We start from the raw sequence: 24,512 nt of genomic DNA, 5'->3' as shown, positions 1-24,512 counted from the left end.
CGGGTTGAGATGACAGGTCGAGAAAGGGGGCCGTGTTTAGTGTATGGCAAAGCAATCAGTGAGAGCACTAATGGGCAGTCGTTGCCCGGAAGAGTGGCACGGTCCCGGGGCCGCTCTTCGGCCCCGCATGCAGCCCGTTCCGCACCGTATTCGCTTACCCGCTGGGTCCCGGCGTTTTATCCGGCCTCGACAAGCAGCCGGGGTGCCAAAAACTGCTTCTTCCGAGAACGGCAACCGAGGCTCAACTTCATTGGCTAGCCTATCGCGGTCTAGTTTCCTATGGTGTCGCTGCTCATCGGGGCCGACTCGCACCCCACCTACGACTGAATTTCATCACCCAAAGTCTCAACATGCCAAAGGCGCACTCGCCATACTCCCAACCACTAGTGAATAGGTCGCCCCGAACGACAACCTTGTGAATTAGCCCAAAGATTAAACCGATGACGCACGCGGGACGCGGGGCCTAGTTCGCTGTCGAACGCCAACCGCGGAGTATTTGCAAGGGATTAGCCACGCTGGGCAGGGGGGCCAGCGTCCGTTAGCGTGGGTGCCAAGTCAACCTTGCTTTCGGGCGTTCCAGACCTAGCCTGGATGCATAATCTGATGATCACAGGCAGGCGCCCGAGTCATGATGTAGCAAGTCATAACCGCCATGGGGCTGTTCACCAAGAACATCGGTTCGTCCGCCCGCCACATCTTGGCGAGTCGGCAATGTCAGCAGATTGCGCGCGCCTCCATGACACACGCTTGAACGACTAGGCGGTTGTCTCGGCACGGAACGTCTAGCACCTATTATCTACCTCCCTGATATACAATACCTTCCCCAACGGGTAACTCCAAGATATTCCCCTCTGTGTTGCCGGTTATAGCAGCGAGAGATTCCAGGAATTCTCGACCTCTTGGCAAAGGGAACATGGGGCAAAAAGGGAAGTATAATCTAGAGTAGCTGGCCCCTTGGCATTGTTGACCGTTTCAGCGGATGTGGAGAGGACATCCCCCCCTGCGGCGACTTGTACATTCGAGACAGCAAATTTCATCTCGATCCGACCGGCTTTTGTAGCTCCCCTGCTAATTTTTAGCTATACAAGCACCATGGGGTTAAACATCTTAGTTCAGAATAATATCAGGAAAGTGAGACATGTGGGGAAACGGGAACCTCGCCGTTCGGCGCGTCTACGTCAGTAGTAAAGAGCGAGATGTCATTAGACTCGAACTTTGAACCTTCTGAGACAACAAAAGACTGGTCATACTTAGGAACCTTCTGCAATAGGGGTGTCTGCGGATCTGTTGCAGTGAGAATCCGGGAGACTGTTGGGTGGGGGAAGCTATTGAATATTCGGCTGACGGACGTTGTTGAGACTGAATCGCCCCGAGTTGTCTTCATTTCCCTCAATTCCCGATTTCATTACACCGTTAACTTTAACGAAGTGGGAACAATCCTTTCTAATTCAGTCTTCTGCTTTCACTCTTGCGCAATTCTAGTTCCAACCCGCTGCCCGACAGCTTTAAGGGTTGCCAGTCTATCACGCAAGATACTCAAAACACAGAACAGACAAGAAGCCAGAAGAGCTTGCCAGACTGACGCACATTTATAGTGGAACTAGACTCTTCTTTGAAAAAAAAACTAAAAAAAACTAGAGATTTTACTTGCGTCCCTAACGCAAGCCGATGCTACTTAACACTGCATCTAAACCAGTTTTCTTCATAGGACTAACTTCACGGACTGAGCTACAAACACTTTCCACATGAAACACTTTATAGAAATACTGTCTCATAAGGGGTCTGAGGATGACGAAGTCATAACAACTCGTAAATATGAATTGCCATGTTGCATAACAGGCACATGCTCTAACTTGACCAACATAATCCACATGAGTTATATCCCACAACAGCTTGAACTCTACAGCATACATAAGAAGTGCATGAACACTTCTGAATATACTACGCCATTAAAACTTGCCACGACCAGTCTCTTCATGCATATTCTAAGAACTGAAGGCAGCCGTCATTCTCACCTCTAGATCTTTCTCGGTAAGAAGAGGAACGCCGACCAGCTCGTTGTCAACTTCGTCATACACACTTGCGTAGCGTCCGCCGAGGAGAGCAGTCTTTATGACTTGCAGTATCTTGTGCTCGTTGGAAGGGTCCTCCAGAGCAGCCTTCAAAGCCTTGTCGAACTCGGCCTTGCCGTCCAGTTTGGTCTCCTTCCACTGAGCTCCCGGCGGCGAGTGCTTCTTAGCCAGCGCCAGCAGCTGTTCTTGAGAGACTACGAGCTCGTGAATTTTGAGGTTGCGGTTTTTGGTGGCCCCGGGATTCTTGAGGGCGCCGACGACGGCCTTTCCGATGCCCGTGATACTGGTGGAGCTGAAGCTGTGCTTGCCGTCGTCGAACAGCTCTGCAGTCTTATTGGCAAAGTCGAAAGCGATGGGCAGGTTTGCAAGATAATCAATGAAGCAGCCGACGGAGAAGATGGTGTACTCAATCTCGCCGGTGCGGGCCTTTTCGATGACGTATTTTTGGGTGTCAAACATTAGGCCGAGGACGGCGGCCAGCTCGCTATGTGCCTTTGGGTCAGTCGTGAAGGATCCCCAGTCGGATGGAATGTAGCGCTTGACGCCGGCCTTGATGCAGGCGTCGATGGTGGTAGACTGCGTGATCAGGCCGCCCTTGCTCACAGTCGAGACAACCACATCCTGGCCTTGAAGAGCGGGGGCAAGGCTGTCAATAGAGGCGTAGTCGACGGCTTTGAACCTGACGCCGGCGGGAAGTCCTTCCTTGGCTGAATTGGAGCGGCCGAGGACGGTGACATTGAAGCCAGCGTTGACAAGCTCCGTGAGGATAGCAGATCCAAGGTATCCTTTCTGCGAAATAGTTACTACCAACGCTATAGTAAGTAAAGGCAGAGGCGGGACTTACACCGAGGAGGGCGACGTTGATGAAAGTGCTCATATTGGCGATGCAAGGCAAAAGTCTGTGACTTCACGTTCAGATGTGTGGTTTTATGCAGTGATTGTCGTGGTTGAGGCGCTGGTTGTCCGACACGATATCAAGTCTGGTCAGTGGGGGTTGTTATATACACTTTACCATCGTCTTTCCTCGATAATATCACGCACTCCCTTCTCGCACTCAAAGCCACGTAGTTGATAATTATTCAGCTGCGAGCGGCTCATGACTTTCTTTGCTGTGTCCGATACATCTGGAGTGATTTGTCGAGACGCGACAGCCAAGAAGCGGGATCATGAACACACCGCTAAGGCGATAATTTGGCGGGTGTAGATTCTCTATCCGCCAAGGGCGGGCGATGTCTCGAATTTCCTCTTTGAGTGGTGTGCCACTACGGATGCTGTTTAGATTTATTATTATTAATCCCTGTTTGCATCCGCAGAAACATCCGCCGCTGCACCCGCGTTAGTACATAAGCGCGGATGCTTATTAATATCCACCCTATCTTCTGCGTCCAACCCCCAACGGCAGGTCAGCTTTTCAGGGCGCATGACTTCTTCTTCAATCCTGTCGCGGATACAAACTCTTATCTCACTCATGCCGCCGTCACTCATCGATCTTATATCCTGACCATGGTTAGTGTTGCGGAAAGTGTAGAGTCCAATGATGACAATGGGGAGAAGCCTCACAAGAAGCGGATCTATAGTGTAAGTGACCTCAAGGTCCTTAGAGCAATGCGTTCTGACCATGTTCTCCAGGCATGTCAAAACTGCAAAGCAAGAAAACGGCGTTGTGATGGGTATGAGCCTGTCTGCGGGCTCTGCTCACGGCTGGATGTGCCTTGTGTCTACACACAACGAAGGAAGAGAGGTCCAGGGCGGAAGTCTGAGCCCAACACCTATCGGTAATGATTAATACGATACTTACATGTATGAATAGAAACAAGACATCGAGCGGCTGTGGGCCGAAGTCTCAGGGTGTCGAAGCGTCTTTGAAGCAGATGTGCCTACTCAACGTGAAGGAGGATCACATTGCGAACGCAGGTGGGCTTGAAGACCAGGCCCGGCGTACAAGTCCGCGAAGAAACACACCGGAATCTCAGTCAATCACAAGCTCAATACTTTCACCAACAGTTCCGGATAGTTCAGAACAGGAAAGGCACAGTGGTCCAACTGATCAACCACACTCGGTCGATGCTGAGGGAAGAGTGCCCTTTGACATTCTACTCCTCCCAGATGACGCCGTACTACGCGCTGCCTTTTTGGCTAGGCTTCGCAATGTACGAAGTCAGCTCGAGGCGGAAATGGACCAGAGACCGTTCCAAAGACAGAGCTTCGCGAGACTCCCTCCAAAGGAATACCTCCTCGACATGGAGCAGACTTTAATCGAAGAGGTGCAACTTTTTTGTCCGTCTATTACCAGCAGTCACTTCTTGGGACTCGTTGATGCACAGTATGCGGCCGGTCCCGGCAACAGCAATGATAGCCCAGCGAGGTTTGCCATTGTTAACGTCCTTTTCGGAACTGCGATGCGATGGAGGAAGACAAACGACTCTTTCGAGAGGATGGGTGTGAGTAGTTGGTGCTACTTCAAGAACGCGTATGCAATCTTCCCGGAACTCATAGCCCGGGGAAACGACATATCAGCCTGCGAAGCGCTGCTAGCTATGGCTACATTCTCGCTAGGAACAACCGATGCCCGTACAACCTCCCAGCTGGCTTCTGCGGCAGCTCGCACACTACAGATCTTGGGGCTGGATAAGAAAGAGGCCTACATCAACTTCAATGCCGTAGAGAGAGAGCGGCGCAAGCGAGTTTTCTGGGCGGCACACATCCTAAACACGGATATGATGGTCAAGTTCGGACTACCTACATCATTTCGACATGGTGAAACAATCGAATACCCCGCCGAGGAATTCATTGTCGTTGGCGACCCAGCTACACAACCACTAAACTTCGTCACAAGTATGGCGCAGCTCTCTCGAATCCAACTGCGGATTCACGAGCAGTTTTCGCAGCACAGTCTCCAACTCCAGTCGGGCACAGATCACCACGCAATCGTTATGGCATGCAACCACGAGCTTGAAGAATGGAGGAGCTCGCTCCCTGAAGATTTGCAGCCTGATCCCACCGCCCTTCTTACGACTGAAGAGCTAGAGATGCCGGTAGCTCTGTTGCATCTAGTATACTTCAATGCTTTGATCAAGACTCACATGGCTCTGGCTCGGATTAAAAACGCGTCGAGGTTGCATCCGTCGTCTCCGTTGTATAGCGCGTGGTTGAGCAGCGAGTCTTTGCCTACGATAGAGCAGTCCTATGCCAAGTGTACATCGGCAGCTCGGGCGACCATTGATATTTTGCGGCTGATACCATCGCAGCCCTATGTGCACATATGGTGAGTATTCCTGCGAGCGATATGAACCGGTTGCTGATTCTTATTTTCACAGGGCTATGCTCTGCTACCCAGTAACGGCAAGCCTTATACTTCTTTGGTCTTCGCTCGAAGAACCTACGGGGCCGCATGCCTATCTCAACGTCAGGATAATGGGGCAGTTTGTCCAGTTCCTGGCGGGAGCCGAACAGGAAGGGTGCGATGTACGGAGCGTGTTGGATGGCTGCTCAAAGCTCTACAAGATTGCCAAATACGTCGTGCACACACAGAGAACAATCCGGCTCTCGAGACCGTTAGAAGAGGACCAGGACGTGAGAGATCAACTCGAGGTGAGCGATATGAGACGTTTCACTCCTACTACCGCAGAGCTGACCCAACACTCCCTCGCTAGGTTCTCCGCATCAAGCTCTCGGGCGTCACCGACTGGATGCACCTTGCCCAGGGCCTCTTGAGTAATATTCCCGTCTTGGTCTCACAAGCAAGGGAAACATTTGCAGACGTCCTTGGTATAGAGCAGAAAGACGGGGAGTACGGGCCGTTCGCCCCTGGAACACTGCAGCCGCATAGATACAACGTTTCTTTTGGCCCTTAGCAAGGCCTGTGGTAGTAACATCTATTCCTTTAAGAGGCCCATTCCAAAACACCTCTTTGAGGGCGATGATAGAAGCTACAGTCAAAGCAGCCGCAGCTCTTTTGATTCCAGCTGTCGTCGAGGCTCTGGATGGATCCAGCGAGGATGAAGGCAAAGCTTCTAACCCTCCCGAATTACCGCCTGCAGAGCCACTGACTCCACCCCTTGCATCCGTGCTCGTCTGGCTGCTCCAATACGTCTTATTCCACTCCGTACATGACGTACCCGGATCAAGCCGCAGCTTAGGGTTGGGATCCCTCGTCATGGCTGTGCGAGTGGCAACGGAGCCGTTCCAGCAGTGGCACCGGAAGCACTCTTAACACTCGCCTGGTAGCTCAAGTCCCAATCTTTTCAGACTACTCCGGATCTTCGCGCAGGCAAGACAGGCGGGTCACGAGGAGCCGACGATCCCTTTGCAGTACATGGCAAGATTGAAGGCTTTGTCGGCCGTCAGGTCGAACTCGCTGTCGGGGATCCAGGGGAAGAGGATGTTGCCCTGGGCCGGGGACTGGGCGGTGTCGAAAGGGTTCGTGCCGTTGACCCAGTTGTACTTTGCGTCCAAGGAAGCTTCGTAGACCATGATGAAAACCACTTGACGCTCGGGAATGATCAAGGGGCGGATGGGGTTTACCGTTTGTTTCTCCCCCGAGACTCCCGTCGATGAGGAGCTCATCGATGCCCGCATAGCTTGGTTGCAGTTCGCAAAGGGGCTCGGTTACGCGGTCCAAGAGGACTCGTGGAGTTTCTGGTGGAAGAATAGGGTGGCCTGGTTGACTAGAACTACACGTCTGTCGTCCTCGGACTGCGGAGGTGGGACGATGCCATCAGACGTCGGCGGTTCGGTCCTTAGCTGTTACTTTGTAAGAGGCCAGGTTGAAACCGTTGGTGGCATTCCTCCCAGGCCAGATGAAGCCTTCGATGTTCGGCAAATACTAGGGAACGACTTCGGAGAGAGAGAGAGAGATAATGGGCATCGGCGCCCCGCCTCGAGTGAAGATGGTTCCCGGGAGGGTGAAGTCTGAGTAGTCGCCGTACGCCCCCAGTTTTCATGTACATATACCCCCCCCTCCCCCCGACTTGGCCAAATGCATCAGTGACGGACACAGGCAACCTGATCTCGGCGTTAGCGCCAAGGTTTTCGAAAATATTTGTCACATACGCTGTGTTTACCGTCGGAACCGACGGTGTATTCCACAGTAAAGTTTATCTGCTTTCTAAGAGTATCTATCGTGGTGAAAGCGCTCGCAGCGCTGGTCCGGTATAAGCCGCTTGAATACGGCCATACACGAATACTAAGACACTTACACCGTGCTGACCGTAAGAACACCACCTACATTCAAACCAGGGATGTATGTCAGGGCCTGCGTCAGACCTTCCGTGCGGGCCACAACCGCAGCAGGGTTGCGGGAATCAAAGGCTTGCCAGATGCCCAGACCTCCAACACCGGACTGATTACCGTCCCTGAGACTGAGAGGACGATAACAGAGAAGTTGGAGATGTTGAGTCGCCGTATGTAGCTAAGCACATCAAAACCATCGATGCTCGTCAACATGAGGTACGAGCCGAGCGCCGGGATAACCTTCCCTCTGCGGCTGGCTCTCCAGAACGGCCCGCTCCGTGATAACCCCCATGTCAAGAAGTCAATAGCCTAGCCTCGCGATGCGAAAACATGGGTCCTAACTTCCGAGGCAGGCCTCACTCCTAAGTCAGGGGGACATTCTGCACAAACAGAGACAAAAGGATCGGTATCTCCCTCCCATAGTCCTTAGGCGGCAATAACCCCGGCAAGGAAAAGAAGGCCCGCAAGTGAAAAGCAGTTGAGGAGTGTCATGATGAAGTTTGACTTCATCAGGTCTCAGAGTATAAGCCATAAAAGACGGGACGACGACGCTGATTCATGTTCCAGGTTGCGAGCGCTGCTGGTTGTATTTTTCGTCCCCTCGATGCAGATGCGCGGTTGAGTTGTGGCCACGAAACGCCGGCCAAGTAAGAGCCGATGCCCGCCGAATCTAGCAAGGTATTCCCCTCCGACCGCCAGCAGTAGCAAAGACACGCATCGGTTTTCACATAAAAGCGTGGGTTTGATTGGTGCTTTTCTTGCTCGGAATGCAGTCGTCTCTCCAACGACTGAATGAATACCTGATGAGAGACGAAATCACACTTGGTTCTGCTATCAACCTTGACGGCCTACAAATTAGATTCAGGTCTCTCATAGCACTAGTTGAGGTGTCTTGGGATACACCACCTCTAGCGCTGCCACAGCAGACAGACACTGAGTTGCGGTTGCATCTGCCAGTTGAATACCTCACCCAGCGCAAGTCTCTCAAGTCAGCCGAGCGCCAGCCTTCCTATACAAACAATAGAATTGCAGATGCGATGCATTTCTCAGCTGTACGGGCACTCTTTCTGAATGGCGGGTGCCCTTGGGGCAACCCCGCCAACAGCGAACGAGCGGGGTCGCAACGTCGATGATGGCAATCTCAGGCCTAATCACACCGACCCCGATTGGAACACTGCAGCTCGCTATCAGCCTCCATGAAGGTGTGTAGCATCTTGCACTCAATATAAATGAATAGGCCTCACTCGGGAAGAGCCTTTGTTCTGCAAAGGCTTGCCAAAGCCCACAACCTTATAAGGCGCCACATCTCATCTCCCCTCGCAGGAATTATACTTTGTGGTGCCCCTGGTAAGACGAAAGACCCACTTTCTCACCTCATGCGCCCCACTGACTCACCTTGAATCATTCATAAGCCTGCTCCACCGCTCGATCGTCAACTGAGCGTGTCCGGACTCGGAACGCTAACACATCGGCCCTCTGGCGCAACGGTAGCGCGTTCGACTCCAGATCGAAAGGTTATCCGTTCAAATCGGGTGGGGGTCAACTTTTTGGTGCCTGTGAAATCATTCAGGCTTCTTTATCGATTGGTGATGATTCGTGGTGTTGAGATCGGTTGGTGATGATATGTGAATTCTGGCAGCAACGCTGCACGAGAGGGTGACCACCTGGTTGAGGCTGCTCGCGCCTGCCTAGACACGCGCGCTTAATGTGTACAGAGCTGAATTGGTGTGAAATTTGGCGTCTGTAGTATGAGAGTATTCACTGCCGTGAGTTATCGTTTTCAACCAGTGAGCTGTGAGTTTTCCGTGTTCTTAAGTCTTTTCGATATGCTGGGGCATGGGGCAAGAGCCAGAATCACTATTCCAAAGTCGCGTTCAACCATCGCAGAGTGTGCGTGAGTTTGCGTGAGTTTGATTTCTGACAGCCCTCCCATCACCCAATCATATAAGATAATAGTAAGCATCCGCAATCATCATGTGCAATCCTTTGAGATTTTAAGTCTGCAGAGGTCAATGAAACAGAAATTCTCAAGCTATTGGCGTTGGGTTTCGATTCCAACATAACAATTGAGCTGAGGCGATCCCATGAGCCGGACTTTGAGCGCCACATTACGATCTATTGCGTTGGCATGAGAAAGTCATTTTTTTGGTCTGTGCATTAGAAACACTAACAAGATGTTATCGCGAACACCACGAGATAGAAGGGATATAGTCTGTAATTAATGCTATGGGCAACAGTAATGCTAACCCAGCCGGGCCCAGACGGTTCTATCGCAATAGATCTGGCCAGGCTCGCGTGACCGTTACCCATCGCGAGGGGTTCGGCTCAACTGGAGTCACTGTTATCCACCTCGATAAGTCCAATTGGGCCTGAGCGGGCTATTATTACTACTGATTATAGACCATCCCTTCTAGCTTATGGTGTTCGCGATAACATCTTGTTAGTGTTTTTACCTTACAAACGGAAGAAAAAAAAAAAGGAAGAAGAAACAAACGCCTTCCGACGCTCTCAACGCAACAGACTATATTTCGTCTTTGTAATTCATACAGAATCGTTCTCATTCGTCTATGTCTATTGTAGCATATGTAGCGGTCTATCCTCAATTATCTCTCTAATTGAAGTTCTCCCGAAACACCCCTAACGCAACACCCTTCTCCCGCAACACGGCTTTCGCATGCCCATTGACGCCCTCGACGGGCCCGCGCTCAAAGGTGTACACCTCCGTGACGCCCAAGCTCTCGAGGTAGTCCAGGTTGCGCTTGTAATTGGTTGCGACCTGCGCGATGCCGTGGCTGTCGTCGGAGAATGTGAACCGTCCTCCCATCTCGAGCCAAGCCTGTGGGTCGTGAACGTCAGCAGGTCCCCGGATCGCAACACGACTCCTCGACTACGAGTACTGAGAGACAGAAAGCGAAGAGGGGAGAGGGGGGGAGGGAGAAGCTCACCTCGGCAATAAGCCGACAGGGATAAGGCTCATCGAGACCCTTCCTCAGCGCGCTGCTGTTACACTCCAACAGACCACCGTACTCCTTCACGACCGCCAGATTCCTCATGATCCTCTCCCATACGCCCTTCCATTTCCTGACGTCCCGCCCGGGGTCCTCGCTCATGAGCCTCACGAGGTCGAAGTGGCCCACGACACGCGGCCGCAGCGCCGTCAGCATCTCGTGCTGCTGATCATAGTACCGCTCGTACATGCTCTCTTCGTTGCCGCCCGCCGTCTTCATCGCGTCGACGTACATCTCGCGGCTGTAGTCGATGGGCACGGCGTTGACGTGGTGCAGCGAGCCGATGAAATAGTCGACGGCCGGGTGGGCGGCGAGGGACTCGATGAAAGGGCCGTAGGCGGGCCGGTACCATTCCCCCTCGAAGCCGATGAGCAGGTCGATCTGGGAGGCATACTTCTCGCGCAGACGCTGGGCCTCGACGAGGTAGGCTTCGTGCCGGGGCGCGAGAACGGAAAGGGAGGCCTCGGGATCGCCCTCTTCGAGCTGGGGAGATTAGGGTAAGCCTGTTGGATACCGAAGGGCATGGAATTGAGAGGGCCGTACTTCTTCAGGGTAGAGATCTGTGATATCGAGACGGGGCATGTGTTCCGTCAGGCCCATGGTCTTGTAGCCTATGCTGATGGCATGCTGGATGATGGCCTCGAGCCGGTCTTTTGCGTGGCCGGGGCAGAATTGCCCCGAATGGGAGTGCATCGTGAACGCCATGGCGGGCGATGCGTGTGTTGGCAATAATCCGAGATGAAGTTATTGAGTTGTGAGATGAGATGAACTAGAGGAGGTGAGTCAGGGCGCGATGGCCTAAGCGGATGAGTGAGTGACGTCGTCCAGCAGAGTTGTCCGACGCAGGGGGGCGGCGATCGAGTCTCACAAGTCTAAACAGTCGACTGCTGGTGTCAATGAATGCACACCTTATGAGATGCAAAATTCTCAACACACAAGATAGGTAGCAGAGATAGCGGGCGTGTATCTCAACAAGGTAGTTTAGGTACTGGATGATAACGAAACGCGCCTTGGAATGCAACCATGTGCCCCTCCACCCCCAGCGCTGCAGTTCCCCCACCACCCTCAGAAATTTCGGGCCCGACGGGTGGCCGCAGTGGCCGCAGTGGCCGGCAAATCGCCGGCGTTGATTTATCCACGTTGACTCGCATGGATGATGGATTGCACCACTCACTCCGCATGCCAAGGTTCGCACACCCGCGGATCCCATAGCCTCGGGTCCGACATGTCTTTGAGGAAGGCGGCAGTTCACGCACGTCCGCGGCCCTTTCGCGAGACTCGCCAATTGCTTCCGCGACACGAGGACCAAAACGTATGTACAGGGAAAGTGAGCAGACATTAGAGGACGAGGCCGAATGAATTAAAGAATTAAGAGGCCAACTCGGGCAGGAGGGTATCATGACGGCAGGCTCTAAGCCCATGGCTCGCAAAGCCAGAACCGTAGAAAAGCACAACGGGGTCTATATAACAAAAGGAGCTGATGACCACAGCCAAACAAGACAAAACCGGTTTCTTCCTCGCCAACCCAACATTCCAGTACAACCTTGTCTATCCAAAACGCAAATCACTTTTGCGGAGTCTCGGGGATTTCCCGGACTGACTTTGCCGGTTCCTCCGGATCCGCCTTCACGCCTGGTTCCTGTTCCACCTGCGGCATGCCACTGAGCTTCTGCGACGCGAACGGGATTGTATAGGTTGACGTGAACACCGGTAGATCTGCGCGCGCTATCTTGGCCGGCGACTTCTTGTTCGGCAATGATTTGACGGGCGACGGCCTGGACGGAGAAGTCTTGACCGGCGTGTTCGTGTTCGGCGGCAGCCACTTGAGGGGTTCTTGCGGCGTGATGGATACGGCGGCCGGCCCCCCCGGTTGATAGTTGATGAACACGTCCGAGCCTGACGGCGTTGCTACCGTCGGCGATGTGACTGGCGAACTGGCGGGGAGCTCAAATTGACGGGGGTCGGGTGTGACGGTTACGGGCATTTGCTCCGTTACCGGGGTTGAGACTTCGGGCCAGGCAGTCGGAGCAGCCGGCAAGGATCGGTCCTCGAACGCCGGGGGCTGCGCCAGTGGTGCAGTGAAGGCCTCTTCTTGCGGAGGAGTGACGGTCGGGTGTGCCACGGGCGGGGATGCAGTGGGAGTCGCGGTCTCGCCCAGAGAAAATTTCGCCTCTGTGGCCGCAAGTGGCGTTGCTGCTTTGGCTTGCGCTGCTTTAGCGCGCTCTTCCTTCTGTGTCTTGGTGATCAGGTTGATCTTGATCTTCTTCATGCCGGCCGTCAGCCTGTCCATATCGTCTTCTGAAGCAGCGGCTGGGCTTGACTTCCGTTGAGGGGCTTGGAACGGTTGGCTCTGCTGCGGAGGAGACGGCTTCGCCGGCGCGGTCGGCTTCTTGACTGTCCTCGTTGTCTTGGGGGCATCCTTCTTGGCAGTGGGCATCCTTGTTTTCTTCACAGTCAGAGATGGACCACCCTGCGTCCTCACACTCATGGCCGAATCTGGTCGGACGCTCATCGAGGTATCCGGTCGGGGCCCCGCAACCCCGTTAGCCCCCTGGACCATCTCTGAAGCATTTGAGGCCACCAGTGACACCGCGCTAAGGCGACGGCCGGGCCTCTTGGCTGCTCCGTTCGTATCAGACGTGATGCCTCGAGCGGCAGCCTAGTCATCGTGTTAGCCTGGGTCACCAGAAGATTTTGCACAATGCCGCCAACCTTGTCCGAAGAGAGTGCAGACGGCCCCGCTACCGTTTTCCGTCGGTTCTTGGACGGTTTGTCGTCATCCTCATCTGCGTCGACGTACATGCCCGGTTTCGTTGGTTTGCGCTCTCTCAGCGACATACGCGAGGTTGGCCTGCTGACCGGGGCAGGTGCAGGTGCAGGCGCTGGTGGTACGAGGTCAGGGTTGAGGATCGACTGCATATCCCTCCGAGCCCTAGTTGCTTCCGCGTTGAGATCCTCGGGTTTGCAGCTGTCGACTTGACGATCTGAGGGAATTAGTAGCCTACTCAGCTCATGAGCTGCAACAGTCCAGTGAACGTCCGGAGGGGGCGGTGTCGGTGGCCGAGCATACGTTATTCCGTTCGACAGACCGGACGCTATCCGTCTCATCCTGGCAGGGTCTACAGCCTTACCGATCGACGCCTGAGTCGGGGTACAGTAAGTCGGCGGTGTTGAGTGCCGGACGGCCTTGGGGCTTGGCGGCCGGTTGCCTATGGCCACCTCGAGCTCGTCCAACTCAGAGCTCGACCACCAAGCCGGGTTGTATGGGTGTAGAGAGGCCGAAGATGGGCCCTGTGGAATGCTTTGGCCATTGTAGGTTGCCCCGGCCTTCTGCCCCGTCTCGTGGCCAAACGACGAACGACCACGAGTCGGTTCTTCTGAAATCTGGTTCCCTGAAAGCCCACTCAAATGGCTAAAGATACCAGAGTACAGAGCACGGTCACTGTAACCACCTTCGAGCACACTGATCACCCGTCCGTCTACTCCTAAGCCTTCCTCCGAGGCGATTTTGACAACATCCTGAGCGATGCGGGCATAGAACTCGGTGGGAACGTTCACATTATGACGCTGCATGCCCTTCGTCTCCCACTCGCTGGCATCGAATCCTGCCGAGAAGAAAATGGCAGCCTTCGGCGGGAGATTGAGGGAGCTCAAGCGAGCTGCTTGCGTCTTTAGGTATTTGCGCGTCTTCTCCAGGATGACAGAGTATCTGGATTCGTACAGCTCCCAAAACTCCTTCTCAGAGCCATATGACTCCAGATGGACGTTATAGACGTTCTGGCCGTGAGCATTGTCAATACACAAACTCGCATTTTTGACCTTTTCTTCATCTCCCATTTCACAGGGATAGGAGTTGATATCATGAAGGCTGAAGTAGCCGATGGATGCCTTTTTCCAAGCAGCAGTGTTCTTGGCAGCGTTGACTCCGCGCGCGTTGTGTGCCCACGTGATAGCCTGTGAGCCGTCTCCGTGATGAAGGTCAAAGTCGATAATGGCCGCGTGAGTCAAGCCGTGGTTGAGAATGGAATGCATGATTCCCACATGAACGTTGTTGATCCAGCAAAACCCAGACGGGTACGAAGCTGAGCAATGATGCCCCGGCGGGCGTACTGCGACAAACGCTCGACGAGAACCAGAAGTGAAGACCCTGTCCACGGCCTCGCAGACGGCACCCAGCGCACCCTCAAAGGCCTCGAGTGACTCTGAGCAAAGGTACAAGTCGCCTTCGTGGAACTTAGCGGGAGGTCCCTCTGCACCTCGATTCATCTCTGGTCGCTGAAGCTCCTTTCCGCCCGTTGCCAATTTCATCTCAGCCACGTCGCACATCATCTTGAGCTCCTCCATCCACTTGGTACCATGCACGTTGGTGACGGCCGGCGATGTCAGGGGCAGCTTCCGATCGGTCTTATAAATGCGAAACGGAATAGTCGGAATTGACAACGGATCCAGGCTCGGGTGCACTGAGTATGCGCCGTCACAATGTCGCTCGCCAAGTCGCACGTACGCCATGGCGACTCCCAGTACACCGGCCTTGATTCTCTCGGGTCGTTCGACGATGGTGCTGAGGGCAGCTCGGGAGGTCTTGGGGCGGGAGAATCGGTGTCCGTAGCAGGCATCGTGTAGTACGACCAAAGCCTCGGTTGGGCGAGTCGAAGTAGGAGAATGATGCACGTCCAGCTCGGCCTTGAAGTAGTCGCGAGCAATCGTGTTTGCTGTAGGTGGGGGCTTGATATATTCAGGGGGGCTCGGTCGCAGAGGCGATTTGATGCTGGGAGAGGATGTGTGCGCCAGGCTGGTCCGCCGCGAAGGAGCTCTGCTCGGCGTCCTACTCGAGGATCCGGCCACCGAGTGCAGAGAGCTCGTAGACGTTTTGCGCTGGAGTGTTGGCGTGGAGGATCGCTGTAGTGTTGGGGTCGAGGATCGGGATCGGGAGAGTTCTCTCACAAAGGAGGGGCTTCGGGACGGTACTCGAGGACTCGGTGCTGGAGAGTTCCGATTCACAGCCGGTCTCAACGGTGAGAGTACGCTCGGGGTGCGGGGCGAGTTGCCAGCGGGAGAGGCCGAGAGCGACAGCTGCCTGAGCGAATGCGCAAGATCCTTATCGCCGTCATTGTGTGTATTCAGCATCGACTGGCGCCGCGATGGCGCCCTGTCGAGTGGAGAGGCCATAGCACAGGCGCAAGACCCATGAGATGTTTACCAGGTGTTGGAGAAAGTTGCGTTTGTCTGAAAACAAAGTGCAGAAACAGTTCAGACGAAATATTGGAAGAAAAGGTATCAGACAGTGTGTTGCTGTTGCTGGCAACTTTCAGCTGCCGACAAGGTGCAAGGCGAAGTGGCAGGGGACTAGCACATCGTCGCGTCTGCTTTTGTGTACATAACACTCGTCATAAGATGCATAATTGCGATCACGTGGTATGCCAGCAAATAGGGGATGCGCGGGGCATTCGGCCTTGTCCCGCTTGGCTGGATGTAATGCAGGCGCTAAATCTTAGCGGGGTGTTTAGACGGGTCCGTGAGCCGAAGATCGTCACACCTTCAATGCGAGCGACCTCGGTGTTAATTGTTTTCTCGTATACAGCGCAATTCTCTTCATGAGCTTCGCCTGCGACGCCTCTTCATGAGGAAGTGAGTGAGTGAAATCAGCACAGCTCATCGACCGCAGTCTCAGGTCGATGTCGTCTTCTGGGGAACACGAAAAGAAATGTGATGAGATTTGGGGTCAGGGGCTACTCATGGTGGCAATAAAACTAGCTAGCAACACTCGGCGACTGCAGGATACCGCCTCTGTCAGCTTCTCATGATCCCTGATCCGTGCAGAAGGGTTTTCATCGAGTCCACGCCGAAATTGATTCATCTTATCGGCAGCTTACTTTGCCTTACTCGCCGTCCAGCTTTTCAATATTGGGCACGTAACACCTGTCGTCCCTGGTGGGAGGAGAAGGACCGGGCAATTTGGAGACGAAATTGAACTGGCATCCTCGCTTGTTCAGCGAAGTTTCCCACCAACCATGGCTTGCGGGTGTGGGCTGTTATGATGTCTATCTATCGAGGCTATTCTTACATAGTTCTTCATGCCGCTTTCTGCCAGCCTTATTTATGTTTTTCACATTTCCACAAGCGCCCGATGGTATGTTCAAGCCTCGCAGCTCTGTTCCTTCATGGTCCTATTTCTGGTGGACACAAGTCGTCGTCCAACTTGCCTCATGCGCTATTGATATCGTATCTTGAACCACATCCATGGCTTTTCTCGCTATAGTCATCGAATTTTTGACACGAGTCGGGTAGACGTGATGCGGTATTGTTTCATCGTCAAGCGTTCGGGTACCTGGGGTGTGGTATTTTGGACCTGTTCTCCTCCCGTCTGGACATGAAGGTATCAGGTGATAAGGCAGCTTTCAGCGATAGCAGCAACAGCCTCTTTAGACATGGCATTAGACAAGCCTGCATATTCAGCAACCACTCACTCCTAGATCCCTTTCTCTCAATAAGTTTTGCTTTCGCTGGCTCATGGCTCTATTTCTATAAAGATTGCAGTGGCAATAGGCTTGTGGAATGGTTTGAGATTTGTCATGACGCAGGCGACAGTGGCCTTGACCGAGAAACCACTCGACTTTCCTTCCATAGGGCTACGAGGGCAATGTCCCAAAGCAGACATGTAACTTCAAACATGGGCGATTACTGTTCTGCACCCACTCTTCCTACTGTTTTGGCTTCTTGGATTAGAGCTTGGTGCTCCATGCGTTTGTATGAGTGAAAGCAACGAGGAGGATGAGAACCAAGACTAAAGAACCAGGGCGAAAGGACGGTGAAATCGTTTGTTTCGTTCTTGCTTTGAAGCATTTTCACTTGTTTTCCTTAATCAATAATACATAATGTGCATTTTCGCTTCTGGACACAAAATGCGATGGGCAGCTGACGCGCTTCACGAATTCATTTCCCAGACTTAGCTTACGAATACCACAATCGCGTTTCACAGTCGGCAGGACCCTCCCTTTCCAGTATTGACCATTTGTATAGAGCGCGTCCTGGAGACGTCTGGTATAAGAACGCACTGACTTGAATAATGCTTGAATAAATATGTTTGATTAAAGCAGATGTCTTGGTAGAATGGGCGAGATAACAGGGTCACGCAAACAATCCTAGAGTGTCACAATGTCATCATGAGCCGGTATACCAGGCCAAATTCAGCACAGTTTTAACCATAGTACACGCCGTCAGTCATGCGTTCAACAAAAATACATAACTGCTGATTCGGTATGGGATTACTGGAGACATGGTACCCGCTCTCTCAAGGAGAGAAATGCATCCCTTGAGCCGACGGATGTAGGATACCGGCCGGGGAATAAATAGTGTGATCTCTGCGTACAATTTGAGAAAAAAGAGTGGTGGCACCTGGCTGCAAAAGCATTCCCAAACTCGACAAAGCATCGTAGATCGTGCTTGAAGCAACGTCGTCGGTCACCGGCACCCAAATGATATTCAAGCCAACGGAAGACATTCAACCTCTAGAATCAGCAAAAATGGGGTTTACTCGTTTATCAAGTCGACGCCGACTCTTTTCAGAGAATCTACAGCCCATCCAGGGTACTTGGACTTGTCGTCGTATAAATCACCAAAAAATTGCCTGATAAAGGCAGGGAATCGGTCCTCGATAATGGCTTGCCGTATCCCCTTCATCAAATTCAGCTGGTACCATACGTTGTGTATGCTTAGCAAATGAGCGGCTACCGTCTCCTTGCCAGCATTGTGGTTGATGAAAGCTCTGGTGACGCCCAAGCCACCATCCCCCTTACGACAACAGAGGCAGCCACATCCTTCCTCAATAGGTCCGAAGTCGTTTTCATACCGCCAGTTCCGAACGTTGATGACACCGTTTCTAGTGATTGCGTTTCCGAATCGCGCCGTCCTTGTCGGCCAAACGCAGTCGAACATGTCGGCTCCGAGAGCGACGCTCACGACCAAGTCCTCTGGGTATCCAATGCCCATGACGTACCGAGGCTTGAGGTCGGGCAGAAGTTCTGTGCAAGTCTCAACAACACGACAATAATCCGCCTTGGCCTCACCGCCGCTCAGGCCACCTATGGCGATTCCGGGTGTGTCACGCGCCAGCATCTCTCGGGTACATTCTCGTCGCATTTCGAGGTCAAGGCCACCCTGAATGATGCAGAAAAGGTTCTGTGTGGTGGGGTTCTTGTGCGCAGCGATGCAGCGGTCGAGCCACCTCACGCTGCGCTCCATGGCTTCACGCATACGGGCAGCGTCGGGGGACGTGGTGACCAAAACGTCGTCGAGCTGCATCATAATGTCGCTGCCGATCGAATTCTGTAGCGACATGGAGTGCTCAGGAGTGAGAAGCATCGGGGAGCCGTCGTGGGGGCTGAGGAAGCGCACACCTTCTTCTGTAATTTTCGCCAGCTTGAGGAGACTGACCATCTGGAAGCTGGATATTGTCAGCTTTCGACCCTCTGGTCGCGTCGGGTCTATGAAGATCTCACCCTCCGCTATCTGTCAGAATGTTATACTTCCATCCTTGGAGCTTGTGTGCGCCTCCAATAGCGTCGAGTACGTCTTGCCCAGGCTTCAACCCAAGATGGTAAGTGTTGTTAAGGCACAAGCGGCAGCTGGTTTCCTCGAGCTGCTCGGGAGTCAAGCCTTTGAGAGAAGCTTGCGTCGCGACGGGCATGAAAATGGGGAGCTGCACCGGGCCGTGGGGAAGCGTCAAGATGGATGCGCGAGCTCTTGTCGTCTAGCCTAAACCGTAAGCATCGCGCCTCACATAACAATGGTGGGGGTTCTTCATGTGGGCGACTCACGGAGCAACGAGCAACAAGCTCAAACGTGAGAGCGGCCGAGGAGCCGATGTTACTTGACGCCATCTTTTTGACCGTCCACATAAGCAGTCATGTAGGTAATCCACGGCCTGCTGGCTATGAAAGTGGACGAAAGTGGGAGAAGTCTTGAGTGTGGTTCACAATGCACTCCTCCAAAATCGCAGGCGCTAAGAGCTATGCGCCTTCCTGATGGCTTAGGTGGGGCCGCTGTCTTTCGTGTCGGTGCTCTCTTTCTGCATACTGCTCCAGTCCTACCTCGCCATACATGCCTCTTTTCTGTCATTCTTGCTATAAGTTGCGTTGTGAAAAGCTCATGCACTCGCTATTATCGTTGAGAGTTCTCTTCAGGCTTCCTCTAATGCTGGTCTGCAAGCCCTCCCCAGATGCTTTCTCTTCGAGACACGTCTGTTGCCATCGGTAACCTTTGCTTCGAGGCACGGCTCCGCAAGGGTGTCATAATAATCACGCCAAGCTAACACAGCGACATAAGAAAATTCAAGGCAACATTCATGACAGGTAAGAGAGTGCATGTGCCTGCGAGAAACAAGACTTCTTGTGGTTGCTTCAGTTGAAAGCCTGGTTCTTGATGTTCTAATTGATGTACTTGAGCACCTGAATTTGTAGGTGTGCCACGGCGCATGGAAACGCCAGGGGTAGCTTTCATCCACCAATCAGGCATAACCGGCTTCTTCCGTTACTCCAATTGAAATTTCTCACGCAAACACTGCGGTTATATGCCATTTTGCGATACACGCAACGACTGATGACTGAGCTCAGCAGAGAGCTTCGACAGCCGCCATGTCTGCCCGATTGTCCCCAGGAGGGGCGCTTCTGAGATCATCGCGGATGTTCTCCGTTCCCAAACCGCTCCCAAAGCCAGGAGGCGAAGCCGCTGCGATTGCACGATTCGGATCACCGACGGCGACCGCGCCCTTTCCTACACACCAATCCATCACCACGACCGAATCATCGAGAGTACTTGGTGACTGGGGCTTCAAACGTTCTCTCCCGCTCCGACCCACGACTAAGACTTCGACCCCCGTTGTTCGTATCAAGCAGATCGACTGCTTCGAGAACGTCACTGACTACTCTTCTGCCGCCGACCACACCCTCTCTCTCCAGAAGTTCCAGGAGCTCAACCTACCCGTCACCCTCCCCGGAAACAGCCGATCACGCCTCGGAGGCCTCAACGTTGGTACGAAGTCCGTCTTTGAGGATGATGGCGACTTTACCTACATGGAGCCTGGTCTAGGAAACGAGGAGAAGAGGTGGAAGTTCAAGGGTCCTTGGCTGGCCGGTCTCACCGAGGGCGAGTTCAACCGCTTCTTGCGCAAGAGCGTCCGCAACAAGCGCGATGACTTCCGCACTTTCTTGAAAGCGCGCATCGCCACCGCGCTGACGGCTGCGGCGCATCAGAAGGCTCTGGACGCCGGCCAGAGCATTCCTCGGCAGATCTGTGTCCGGGATGTCACCGGGCAGCAGGTGATCGAGTACCTCCGCAAGCTGCGATCCGACCGCATCACACTGTACTCGCTGGTGAGCGAGTTCCTGGACCTTGCGCCCTTGAACCCGCCCAGCTCCATGGCGGACCTTGGCAGATCTGTCGAAGTGACGAAGCGTCCCAGTCTGTACGCCGAGAACGGCCCTCCCATTTCCCACCCCTCCGGCGGTATTTCGTACCTCCGCACTGCGGCCTTCGCCGAGAATCACCCTGTCTACGGTCCCCAGGCGCACCAGACGCCAGTCTTGGCCCGTATCATCGCACCGAGATCGGGACCTACCAGCGCGAAGCTGGGCGTTGGTGGTTTCATCACCGAGACGCCTCAGGGTGACACTGCCTTTAACCAGAGATCCTTCCTCGGTCGTAAGGCTGGCATCGCTGGTATTGCCTCGTTTGATCCTGATATCAAGGGCGGCGCCAAGGCTTACGTTCAGCCTACTTCTGCTCGCATGGACTCTTCCGGCATGATCCAGATCACCGTTACCGAGGCCAACGAAGAGGCACAGCTTGTTTCAAGGGAGATAGTCGGCAAGGTCCAGATCTACAACAACAAAACCAAGACTGAGCGTCCGTCGGGACAAGAACGCAGACCGCTTATCCGAACGATGCGGACAAACAAGCAGAACGACAAGACAGTTGCAGGCAGCACGCAGACCTACGGTCTAGACTCGTGAGCGTTATGATGAACGTTGACGACGTGGAGTCGCTTTCGGTCATCATATTTGAGGCAGGAGCGAAGCCCAAATGGGGGAGGAAGACCAGTCTGGGGATATAGATCTCTGTATGGCATTGGCAAGCGGGCCGAGTGTACTATGTATGGTATTGTAAACTAAGAAGAATACAGCCCGATTTCGGTATTTCTCAAAGTCATAGAGATTATCAATAAGCAAGCAGCCCTAGTCTACAAATTGTTTTATTGGCTTTATGGCTGCCTGAGTATCAATAATAAGGTACTACCTGAGATCGCGTGCTGAGAGGATTCCCACAAACTGTTGGGTACGTTCTTGGTAATGCGATTTCCATGCTGTTTCCACTCTGCAAGAATCCCTAGCCGCGCTGAATGTTTCGGGCATCATGCGAAATGTCGCGTCTCCGGCTCTGACCCACATTCAAGTTCCTATTCGGGCCTGGACAGGGACCTGGGCTCCAGACCCCACACGACCAGCCACCAGATCACGTGCTCTCCCCATGCTCCTGCCCTCGGCCCACAACTGCTAGGAAATTCGAAAGGCAAACAAATTATTTCGAGCTAGACCTCTCGTGAGAACATCTCGAAAGCACTAACCGACAACCTCCTCTTTCCAGCAAATCCCTCCCTCCCCCGCCAACTGAGCCAGTACCGCCAAAATGGGTCGCGTTCGCACCAAGACCGTTAAGAAGTCCTCCAAGGTCATCATTGAGCGGTACTACCCCAAGCTCACCCTGGACTTCGAGACCAACAAGCGCATTTGCGATGAGATCGCCATCATCGCCTCCAAGCGCCTCCGCAACAAGGTGAGCACACGCCCACCGACCACGACCGATGCAGCCGCGGAATGGATGTCGGGCATGCGGGAAACAGAAGGGGAGCCAAGTTTGTGCTGACGGAAATTCCTCTCAACAGATTGCCGGATACACCACGCACTTGATGAAGCGTATCCAGCGTGGCCCCGTCCGCGGTATTTCCTTCAAGCTCCAGGAGGAGGAGCGTGAGCGCAAGGACCAATACGTCCCCGAGATCTCCGCCCTCGACTTCACCCAGAACACCGAGAGCGGCCAGCTCGAGGTCGACGTCGAGACCAAGGACCTGCTTAAGCACCTCGGCGTACGTACACACCTCTTCTTTCCAGTGTCGCCCCGCGATTTGCACCAACGGATGCGGCTTGTATGCTAACAAGATGTTCTGAACAGTTCGACTCTATCCCCGTCAACGTTACCCCCGTCGCCCAGGCTCAGGTCCAGGAGCGTGGTGGCCGCCGCTTCGGCGACCGCCCTCCTCGTCGCGACTAAATTATCTCTGATTCGGCTCAGGCGAAAGGAAAATGGATTGGTTTTAACGGGCTTACGGAAAACGGCATATGATGATATCACTCACCCATGCTACCAAAGGCGTCTCACGGGACGGTAGTGAGTTCACAAACTTAGAACTGCAAGAAAAGTTCTGTTTTCCCACACGAGGTGTCGCCGATTCTCTAGGGTAATTCCGGAGATGACGCTTGACTGCCAATATTCGTCCCCCTTCCCATTTTGCGTCGTGATGCTGTCCCTCTGACATTGTGAGGGTTTGACGTAGCGTGGAGCCTCTAGTTCTTTTCGTCTCGCAAGCACCCAAAGGCCCTACTGTGATGAAATGACTGGTTGCTATCCTGGGTATCAAGTCTATATATATACAGCAACCAGCTCCTGTCGCCAGGCCGAGCCGACTACGCCGCACTCCAAAGAACAGTGTTAAATTCCCTTCTGCCCGTGAAATTTTCACATCATTCGTTTTCCTTCCTAAATCGAGCTTCAGCCTGGAGAGCCTCGGCCCGAGCGTGCGCCTTCCCAGCGCCCGGTCTGTGTCCTTCCACCATCAGATGCGCATCGTCCGGTTCCGCAAAGATACCGTTATCGACTGGCGGCTTGGCATCTCTCTCCCTGATCGCAAGCGTAAACGTCTTGCCCGACTGGCCACCCGCCTGCCGCACCTCGCCCCTCTCCAAAGCCAGCGTCGCGGATTCATCAGCCGCCCTCCTGCTCTCCTCCAGCTTCAGGTTCGCGAGGTCATGCGTCGCTTGTGCAGCGGGGTCCACCCTTGCCGACCTGTCCTCGCCGAGCAGCTCAATCTCGATATCCGGGATTCCCGCGCGCTCCCAGGCGGCCGTCTCGTTAAGCTGGACCTTGACGTAGAGCGCCCTGCGCTGACAGTCCTTGGAACACCACTTCTCCGACTCCTTGCGGTTAACAATGTCGAAATTCGATGTGCCAAAGTTGACGAGACGCCATTCGCCACCTTTGGAGGCGGCCGGCTTGGGTTGGGCGCAGAGGGTATAGCCGCACAGCCCGTTGACGTTACGCTCCTCGATGAGGTCGTCGTAGTCGGAGGGCTGGAAGAGGCGGACGTTGGCCTTGAAGTCGGCGACGTCGCGGGGTGAGGGGTTCGCGGCCGAGTAGAGGCGGCTGCCGCGCTCGGTGGGGTACTCGGACAGCAGGGCCAAGCTCTCGAGGATCTCGATCTCGAGGTCCTTGCGCTGTTGGATGATGCGTGCGTGTTGTAGCGCGATTTCGCGGGGATCCTGCTTTCGCGGGTTGAGTACAGCGGCAGCGGCGCCAGAGTTGCTGTTGCCGGAGACACCGGCTGGCTTTTTGAGAATGCCCTTCAGTGGCCGGCCATCGGTGGCCATGATGGGTGGTTTCGTAGTTTGCGAGGGAGAGGATGGTGCGATGTGAGGCGTCGGGCGGGGCTCCACTGCCAAATCGCAAAGGACGTTGTTCTAGTCTATGGTTATGCAGGAGGTGCCTGCGGCAAGCGAACTGAGTATCTCGAATAAGCAAAGGTTTGAGGCTGGTGAAAGTTCGGGTACCGATGGAAGGGCTGGCGTTGAAGGTGCGAGTGCTGGAAAATTGTTAAGCAGTCCAGTTGGAGAAGGTTCGATTCGCGCTGTTGCTTCCTTTGAATTGTTCAACCCCACTTCTCCGTTTACACTAACAAATGCCCGAAGCGCATTTCGGTCCTTGGAGAGGTACGTACCTGAACTTACCTAATGAGTCTTTCCATAGGCATCGAATCATGTGGGGATGGATGTTTGGCGCGAAGTGACGGGCGCCACCACGATGACGATTGGGGGCCAAGCCGCGCTACACTCAGGCACGTCTGGTCTGTAGCTCGGGGTGCTCGGGTAGCTTG

At 53.9% G+C, this 24,512-nt stretch overlaps 10 protein-coding genes across 10 annotated transcripts; 5 read left to right on the top strand and 5 right to left on the bottom strand.

The window, feature by feature from the left end:
- Positions 1-1,985: 1,985 nt before the first annotated feature.
- On the bottom strand, positions 1,986-2,949 carry LY79DRAFT_506734 (uncharacterized protein; the record flags this gene model as incomplete). The annotated part of the gene is made up of 2 exons (XM_060553751.1): positions 1,986-2,861; positions 2,917-2,949. The coding sequence occupies 2 exons, from the start codon at positions 2,947-2,949 to the stop codon at positions 1,986-1,988; spliced, it is 909 nt and encodes a 302-aa protein (XP_060418963.1).
- A 728-nt stretch (positions 2,950-3,677) lies between these two features.
- On the top strand, positions 3,678-3,851 carry LY79DRAFT_506581 (uncharacterized protein; the record flags this gene model as incomplete). The annotated part of the gene is made up of 1 exon (XM_060553737.1): positions 3,678-3,851. The coding sequence occupies one exon, from the start codon at positions 3,678-3,680 to the stop codon at positions 3,849-3,851; it is 174 nt and encodes a 57-aa protein (XP_060418962.1).
- A 395-nt stretch (positions 3,852-4,246) lies between these two features.
- Positions 4,247-5,926, top strand: LY79DRAFT_666033 (fungal-specific transcription factor domain-containing protein; the record flags this gene model as incomplete). Its single annotated transcript, XM_060563155.1, has 3 exons — positions 4,247-5,337; positions 5,390-5,663; positions 5,726-5,926. The coding sequence occupies 3 exons, from the start codon at positions 4,247-4,249 to the stop codon at positions 5,924-5,926; spliced, it is 1,566 nt and encodes a 521-aa protein (XP_060418961.1).
- Positions 5,927-7,794: 1,868 nt separating this feature from the next.
- Positions 7,795-9,004, top strand: LY79DRAFT_284288 (uncharacterized protein). The gene is made up of 2 exons (XM_060552145.1): positions 7,795-8,421; positions 8,746-9,004. The coding sequence occupies exons 1-2, from the start codon at positions 8,072-8,074 to the stop codon at positions 8,921-8,923; spliced, it is 528 nt and encodes a 175-aa protein (XP_060418960.1). The 5' UTR covers positions 7,795-8,071; the 3' UTR covers positions 8,924-9,004.
- A 592-nt stretch (positions 9,005-9,596) lies between these two features.
- LY79DRAFT_538621 (histidinol phosphate phosphatase HisJ family protein) lies at positions 9,597-11,352 on the bottom strand. The gene is made up of 3 exons (XM_060556759.1): positions 10,856-11,352; positions 10,250-10,795; positions 9,597-10,140 (listed from the first exon to the last, which is right to left on the bottom strand). The coding sequence occupies exons 1-3, from the start codon at positions 11,015-11,017 to the stop codon at positions 9,916-9,918; spliced, it is 933 nt and encodes a 310-aa protein (XP_060418959.1). The 5' UTR covers positions 11,018-11,352; the 3' UTR covers positions 9,597-9,915.
- A 106-nt stretch (positions 11,353-11,458) lies between these two features.
- On the bottom strand, positions 11,459-15,636 carry LY79DRAFT_646677 (histone deacetylase domain-containing protein). Its single transcript, XM_060562471.1, has 2 exons — positions 13,025-15,636; positions 11,459-12,971 (listed from the first exon to the last, which is right to left on the bottom strand). Exons 1-2 carry the CDS (start codon positions 15,479-15,481, stop codon positions 11,877-11,879), a joined length of 3,552 nt encoding a protein of 1,183 aa, XP_060418958.1. The 5' UTR covers positions 15,482-15,636; the 3' UTR covers positions 11,459-11,876.
- Positions 15,637-17,842: 2,206 nt separating this feature from the next.
- On the bottom strand, positions 17,843-19,191 carry LY79DRAFT_506392 (queuine tRNA-ribosyltransferase; the record flags this gene model as incomplete). The annotated part of the gene is made up of 3 exons (XM_060553715.1): positions 17,843-18,755; positions 18,811-19,061; positions 19,129-19,191. 3 exons carry the CDS (start codon positions 19,189-19,191, stop codon positions 17,843-17,845), a joined length of 1,227 nt encoding a protein of 408 aa, XP_060418957.1.
- A 681-nt stretch (positions 19,192-19,872) lies between these two features.
- LY79DRAFT_538608 (mitochondrial ribosomal protein MRP51) lies at positions 19,873-21,810 on the top strand. Its single transcript, XM_060556758.1, has one exon. The coding sequence runs from the start codon at positions 19,945-19,947 to the stop codon at positions 21,319-21,321; it is 1,377 nt and encodes a 458-aa protein (XP_060418956.1). The 5' UTR covers positions 19,873-19,944; the 3' UTR covers positions 21,322-21,810.
- A 19-nt stretch (positions 21,811-21,829) lies between these two features.
- Positions 21,830-22,662, top strand: LY79DRAFT_284115 (40S ribosomal protein S17). Its single transcript, XM_060552143.1, has 3 exons — positions 21,830-22,141; positions 22,251-22,451; positions 22,538-22,662. Exons 1-3 carry the CDS (start codon positions 21,995-21,997, stop codon positions 22,634-22,636), a joined length of 447 nt encoding a protein of 148 aa, XP_060418955.1. The 5' UTR covers positions 21,830-21,994; the 3' UTR covers positions 22,637-22,662.
- Positions 22,663-23,003: 341 nt separating this feature from the next.
- On the bottom strand, positions 23,004-24,281 carry LY79DRAFT_284141 (Rtr1/RPAP2 family protein). The gene has a single exon (XM_060552144.1). It carries the CDS (start codon positions 24,007-24,009, stop codon positions 23,107-23,109), a length of 903 nt encoding a protein of 300 aa, XP_060418954.1. The 5' UTR covers positions 24,010-24,281; the 3' UTR covers positions 23,004-23,106.
- Between the last annotated feature and the right edge of the window lie 231 nt (positions 24,282-24,512).

Source organism: Colletotrichum navitas (assembly GCF_030913465.1).
Source record: "Colletotrichum navitas strain CBS 125086 chromosome Unknown LY79scaffold_5, whole genome shotgun sequence".
In the NCBI taxonomy this organism is placed as follows: domain Eukaryota; kingdom Fungi; phylum Ascomycota; class Sordariomycetes; order Glomerellales; family Glomerellaceae; genus Colletotrichum; species Colletotrichum navitas.
Note: the sequence above shows the minus strand (reverse complement) of the source record. Positions and strands in the feature narration are given on the sequence as shown.

Bases quoted from the DNA above. Each gene is read 5' to 3' on its own strand.
- LY79DRAFT_284288 (XM_060552145.1), top strand. From the start codon at position 8,072: ATGCAGTCGTCTCTCCAACGACTGAATGAATACCTGATGAGAGACGAA. The intron at 8,422-8,745 runs GTCGCAACGTCG...TCGTCAACTGAG, and splicing joins GCCAACAGCGAACGAGCGGG to CGTGTCCGGACTCGGAACGC.
- LY79DRAFT_538621 (XM_060556759.1), bottom strand. From the start codon at position 11,017: ATGGCGTTCACGATGCACTCCCATTCGGGGCAATTCTGCCCCGGCCAC. The intron at 10,796-10,855 runs GTACGGCCCTCT...TAATCTCCCCAG, and splicing joins CAGATCTCTACCCTGAAGAA to CTCGAAGAGGGCGATCCCGA. The intron at 10,141-10,249 runs GTGAGCTTCTCC...CACGACCCACAG, and splicing joins CCTGTCGGCTTATTGCCGAG to GCTTGGCTCGAGATGGGAGG.
- LY79DRAFT_646677 (XM_060562471.1), bottom strand. From the start codon at position 15,481: ATGGCCTCTCCACTCGACAGGGCGCCATCGCGGCGCCAGTCGATGCTG. The intron at 12,972-13,024 runs GTTGGCGGCATT...CACGATGACTAG, and splicing joins CTGCACTCTCTTCGGACAAG to GCTGCCGCTCGAGGCATCAC.
- LY79DRAFT_538608 (XM_060556758.1), top strand. From the start codon at position 19,945: ATGTCTGCCCGATTGTCCCCAGGAGGGGCGCTTCTGAGATCATCGCGG.
- LY79DRAFT_284115 (XM_060552143.1), top strand. From the start codon at position 21,995: ATGGGTCGCGTTCGCACCAAGACCGTTAAGAAGTCCTCCAAGGTCATC. The intron at 22,142-22,250 runs GTGAGCACACGC...TCCTCTCAACAG, and splicing joins CCAAGCGCCTCCGCAACAAG to ATTGCCGGATACACCACGCA. The intron at 22,452-22,537 runs GTACGTACACAC...TGTTCTGAACAG, and splicing joins ACCTGCTTAAGCACCTCGGC to TTCGACTCTATCCCCGTCAA.
- LY79DRAFT_284141 (XM_060552144.1), bottom strand. From the start codon at position 24,009: ATGGCCACCGATGGCCGGCCACTGAAGGGCATTCTCAAAAAGCCAGCC.